Source organism: Acipenser ruthenus, chromosome 8, assembly GCF_902713425.1.
Source record: "Acipenser ruthenus chromosome 8, fAciRut3.2 maternal haplotype, whole genome shotgun sequence".
NCBI classification, from domain to species: Eukaryota; Metazoa; Chordata; class Actinopteri; order Acipenseriformes; family Acipenseridae; genus Acipenser; species Acipenser ruthenus.
In genome coordinates this window covers 31,438,665-31,444,664 of record NC_081196.1, presented here as the reverse complement: position 1 = coordinate 31,444,664, position 6,000 = coordinate 31,438,665, and the positions used below count along the sequence as shown (strand labels likewise).

General features: G+C 37.8%; 1 protein-coding gene across 4 annotated transcripts in view; it reads left to right on the top strand.

Annotated features, from left to right (window-relative positions):
- Window positions 1-497: 497 nt before the first annotated feature.
- Window positions 498-6,000, top strand: part of mgat4a (alpha-1,3-mannosyl-glycoprotein 4-beta-N-acetylglucosaminyltransferase A) — a 55,742-nt gene continuing 50,239 nt past the window's right edge. The window contains exons 1-2 of one of the 4 annotated variants that reach the window (XM_059028816.1): window positions 498-555; window positions 1,193-1,503. In XM_059028816.1, coding sequence (XP_058884799.1) covers window positions 1,410-1,503 — 94 coding nt within the window. In that variant the 5' untranslated portion in view covers window positions 498-555; window positions 1,193-1,409. The other 3 variants (XM_059028817.1, XM_034922348.2, XM_034010754.3) reach the window with 3 other exon arrangements.

Here is a 6,000-nt window from a genome sequence, read left to right as displayed (position 1 = left end):
GATTTTACAGAAAACCGTTTTTGGCTATTCTCTATCAATAATTGTGTAGAAGATATTGATGTATGAATGTGGTGCACGTTTAATATATCCATATTATAAATTATATTGACATCATCCCTCAACGTGACAGTGAAAACCACCGAAATACAGACACGCAAGAAGACTGTGCTGGGCACTGAGACCGGGAACATATCCATTGACCACAAACATATATTATGTTTTTTGCTTTTGACATAAGCGACCAAGAACTAAAAATGCAAAAAAAAAAATATGTACAAACGCGACAAAACAAAAATTAAAAGCGACTGCCTGCACGAGCAAAAACAATTCAACCAATTTTAAGCGGAACTACCAATCATGATTTTGAGGTGAAAGTTGATTGACAGCACTTAATCTTAGCAGACAGCAGATTGGGCCTGTTACACGACTCATATTGAGGATCGTATTGGTTAAACGGGGCTATTATTAGCCAATAGCTGGGTTTGGTGGGCGGTGCACAGACGCAGTGTAGTTTGCTAGAGAATGCAGAGTGTGGAATGGAATGTTAGTAGAAAGGTGAGTGACACTGACACGGAGACAGGGAGAAACGTTTTGTATGGCGTGGACAAGTTCACAGCAAAGCTATTGGTTGTTAACACACTAACGTTAATATTTGTTTGGAGCATTCATACCGTAACACAAAGTAAGTAACATACTAGCATTAAAAATTATATATGAATAAGTCAATTGCACGGTGAAAAGTATTTGGAAAGCAGACAACTGTAGCTGCTGAGCCTTGGAAATGTGTATTTTGTTGTTTTTCATTTTTATTATGACAGTATTTTCCCTCGTACTGTGTAGCGTCTGATATTCGCATATAAGACCTTTTATCAGTTTCTCAAGACAATGCGTGTGTTTCATGTTTCAGTAACTAAAATGTTCTCAATTCCAACGCGTAAAATTTCATTTATAATCTTCGAATCCATTTTTCACAATCACCAAATTTTTATTGTTTTTGATCTAGGTTAGCCAGTACTGCATGTGTTAAATTCGAGGCTGTTAAGTTTTAATGTCTGAAATAAGCCCCCATAAACGGTCAAAACAGACAAATATGGACCTTCTGTGTTATCTAATAAAACAATGTACTATATTGTGGTTCTAATGGAAACATGTGTTCTTATCTGCATTTTACGGTTTGCTTTTTTAATGCAAGGTCATAAAGAAGAATACAGGACTGATTTACTCTTACTGTTTACGACATACTTGGATTTGGAGTAGTCGTGGTGCTTTATTCCATGAGTGTTCCCTGTCCAGGCTGAGAATGATATGAGCCCTGTACAGAACAAGGCAAGCCCCTTCTTACCGTTCCACGAGTACTCTGCTGTGGGACTGTTGAACTGCCGGGATACGTACTGTGATGCTGAAATGAAATGAGGCTCAGAAATGGAACTGTGGCCACAGCGTTAATCTTCATAACCTCTTTTATGAGCCTGTCCTGGTATACAACCTGGCAAAATGGAAAAGGTAAGGCAAGTGTGAAATAAAGTGTCTGTAAGCGAAGTAATTACTAAATTAGATAACTGTAGGGGATTGTCAAATACGCATGCAAATAAACTGGTCACAATTCCCATACCAAATGTGGGATTATGAAAAAAATAAAAAACGAGATTTAATCCATACCTTTATTTACAGTGTAGTAGACAGGTGTCTGTATTTTCCACTATGGGCAACTTGCAGTCAGTGAAAGTGGAAAAACCATCCCACGGTAAAAATCATCTTTTAAAATTGCTTATAGTATGTGGTCAGACAAAATTATATTATATTAAGACTTTTTGTCTTATCTTGCCTCCAAGGTATCAGCACCTCAAATACTGTTCACATCAACTTGCAATTCATGATTCAGTTGATGCTGCCAAGCAGGCAGTACAGATAACTTTTAATGTCACAGGACAGGTATTGTGTGGTCATATTAAAGTCCTAATGCCTTTTTAGGATTTTGAAAGCTTGAATCAGATCGCCGCGTAATCTTCTTTATTCAAGAGTGAATAGATTCAATTCTTTTAGCCTGTCTGCATACGACATGCCTTTTAAACCCTGGATAATTCTGGTTGCTCTTCTTTGCACTCTTTCTAGAGCAGCAATATCCTTTTTGTAACAAGGTGACCAGAACTGAACACCATATTCTAGGTGAGATGTTACTAATGCATTGTAAAGTTTTAACATTACTTCCCTTGATTTTAAATTCAACACTTCTCACAATATATCGGAGCATCTTGTTGGCCTTTTTTATAGCTTCCCCACATTGTCTAGATGAAGACATTTCTGAGTCAACATAAACTCCTAGGTCTTTTTCATAGTTCCCTTCTTCAATTTCAGTATCTCCCATATGATATTTATAATGCCCATTTTTATTGCCTACGTGCAATACTTTACACTTTTCTCTATTAAATTTCATTTGCCATGTGTCTGCCCAGTTCTGAATGCTGTCTAGATCATTTTGAATGACCTTTGCTGCTTCAATAGTGTTTGCCACTCCTCCTATTTTTGTGTCGTCTGCAAATTTAACAAGTTTGCTTACTATACCAGAATCTAAATCATTAATGTAGAATCGGAATAGCAAAGGACATAATACTGATCCCTGTGGTACACCACTGGTTACCTCGCTCCATATTGAGGTTTCTCCTCTAATCAGTACTATATGTTTTTTACATGTTAACCACTCCCTAATCCATGTGCATGCATTTCCTTGAATCCCTACTGCGTTCAGTTTGAGAATTAATCTTTTATGCGGGACTTTGTCAAAAGCTTCCTGGAAATCTAAATAAACCATGTCGTATGCTTTGCAATTATCCATTGTTAATGTTGCATCCTCAAAAAAATCAAGCAGGTTAGTTAGACACGATCTCCCTTTCCTAAAATCATGCTGACTGTCTCCCAGGATATTGTTACCATATAGGTAATTTTCCATTTTAGATCTTATTATAGTTTCCATAAGTTTACATATAATAGAAGTCAGGCTTATTGGTCTGTAGTTACCTGGTTCGGTTTTGTCTCCCTTTTTGTGGATCGGTATTACGTTTGCTATTTTCCAGTCTGTCGGTACAACCCCTGTGTCAAGAGACTGTTGCATGATCTTGGTTAGCGGTTTGTAAATAACTTCTTTCATTTCTTTGAGTACTATGGGGAGGATCTCATCCGGCCCAGGGGATTTGTTTATTTTAAGAGCTCCTAGTCCCTTTAACACTTTTGCCTCTGTTATGCTAAAGTTATTTAAAACTGGATAGGAACAGGTCGACATGTGGGGCATGTTGTCCGTGTCCTCCTTCATGATTCATGTTGCATAAGCTTAAAATGTCCACTTAAAAAGTTGCAGGAGTTCACAAATTGCTGTGTAAGAGTGGATACTGTGTATTAGGCTAGGTTTCTTGGAGCCCTCTTTCTGTCTGATTTAGGGCTGTAAGGGATTAAACGTTTAAACAGAATTCCATAGGGCCTTAGTCTATTAAACATAGATTTACAGCCCTAGTCTGATTCTGGGCCGCTCGGTAGTCCGCAGAGATGGGGAATCAACAATATTTTTACATTCACTAAATGTTGCACATATTATCAATACATTAATACAGTAGTAAAAATAAATAATATATTTTTTAAAATAATAATTTTCTGTGTCTGATAAGTGGACCTGTGTGAACAGCAGGCATTTAAACTTGTGCTGTATGTATTTTACCCTAGAAAAGGATTACAAGAAAGTGAAATTGTCATGATGTATTTTCTTAACCAGCATACACAGGAACATCTTGCATGTAAACGGGGACTGAGTTTTGAATAAGCATGATGTTCAACGCAGGTGTGGCGTTTTGGGAACATTGATAAACTTTAAATTAATGAAACACAAATAGAGATATGAGAGTCTGCACAATGTATTTAAACAACGAAAACAATTTTGAATAAGCATGATTAATTTGGTATAATAGTTGTGTAAAAAGTGCTTGGTAAAGTTTTATAAGATCAAAAATATAAACGTGTCCAATAGATAATTTACTAGTAATGTTAAAAATCTTCGTTCTAAGGTAAGATAGAGGTGCATCAATATATTTTCAACAAGTGAAAATCTGGCCCTCTTGGTGCTTGCTTAGGTTAACGTGAGACAGTGTATAACTTTGTATGGCTTTGCTTATTTAAAAACAGTGGTAGAGAGAAGCCTGACTTAGTAATTTCGCTGGGGGGGGGGTATAAGTTACAATTTGAGGAGGCTTCTGCCTCCCCAAGCCCTCTCTTGCTGCCGCCCCTGCCTATGGTCATTTTCTATGGACAATTATTTAACCTAGATGTACACCAGTTGCCTTCTATCTTCAAAACATCCTTCATGTTACATGGGGAAGCCAATAACTGTTGTCAGATCAGAGCTTGAAGATTGGTGGGAGGGGGACTTGTATCCAGACTGATAAAACTACTGTTGGACAATTCAGACTCTGTATTCCAGTAAAGAAAAATGATCTTTATTTGTATACAGTCTGACAATTACTCTATAGCAAGCACTGTAGCTACACTATTAAAATGCTCGGAGGCTATATGTATGTAAGTGCTGCCTTTGTGCAACTGCATGTATAAAACAAACAAAAACCAGGACTGTGAGGGTACTCTTCTGGATCCCAATATTCTAAATAGCAAATCTACCCAGAATATGATGGGAATAGTTACAGTATGTTGCATACTGGCAACATAGTTACAGTGCTCCAGAATGAACTACCTGTACATTATATCTTTCTTTCTTTCTTAGCAGACGCCCTTATCCAGGGCGACTAACATTTGATCTCACATTATTTTTTACATACAATTACCCATTTATACAGTGGGGTTTTTACTGGAGCAATCTAGGTAAAGTACCTTGCTCAAGGGTACAGCAGCAGTGTCCCCACCTGGGATTGAACCCACGACCCTTTTGTCAAGAGTTCAGAGCCCTAACCACTACTCCACACTGCACATCTGCACTGCACAATTGCAGAATATTGCAAATATGATGGCATGGCTGGCTTGTATGCAAAAATAGAAAGGTAGACACTTCAGCTTGAAACATTTGTCTAATTTTTAAGCTGCTGAACATTAAAACCCTACATATGGAACACGTGTATATATAATACAACTTGTATATTAAACATAGTGAATGTGTGTGTGCTTCCTGGACCTCCTGGTTAACTTTGTTTAATAAACCCAAATTCTACTCCTGGTTCTAATCCTTGTTAGTTGTAGTTTGTAATGGCCTTGTATCTTTCCCCAGGTGTGGTTAAAAAACATGAAGTACATGTTAGCAGAGCCAACAGAAGCTGAAGGTGGCTGCTACAGTGCCCACACAACACTTTAACAGACAGGAAATGAGATTTCAATCAGATGCTGATCTGAAAAGAACTTGCCAGCAAAAATGAGAACAGAGCAGTTATGTATTAATGTAGAGGGATGTGTCGGAGTAAGCAACAGGCAGCAACATGGTCGAAGTAAAACATTTGTAAATTAAATGCGAGTTAAGCCCGATATCAGCCAAAAAGTTATTACATATCATTAATGCAAGGCAGTTCTTATGGGCAAGAGTTGAGGTTTATACTAGTTTCTAAACTGCAGTCTTTGTTTTTTCAAAAACGATTATCAAGATGTTTACATGTTTAAAGGTGGCACAGACACACACACACTCCAATGCACACAGCCTTCACTGCAGGAGTCATTGTAGTTTCATCATCCTTCACTCCCATTTATGAATGTTTGTATGTATATATTTAGTGCTTAGGGGTTGCAATCTCCCAGGAGGCGGGTCCCTGGGTACCCATGTACATTCATCACATTCTAATCAGGTCAGGTCTTTTTTTCTTCTAAGGCAGACCCTTTGCTATGTATCAGCAGAACATGCCTTTAGCGACCGATCAGTGCAGTAGAATCAATTTTCCCTGTTACTATTGTGTACTAATTAGCAGGGCACCACCGCTTTAATGTCAGAGCAAACCTTTGGGCCTTAGTTCTCTAACAGAATCA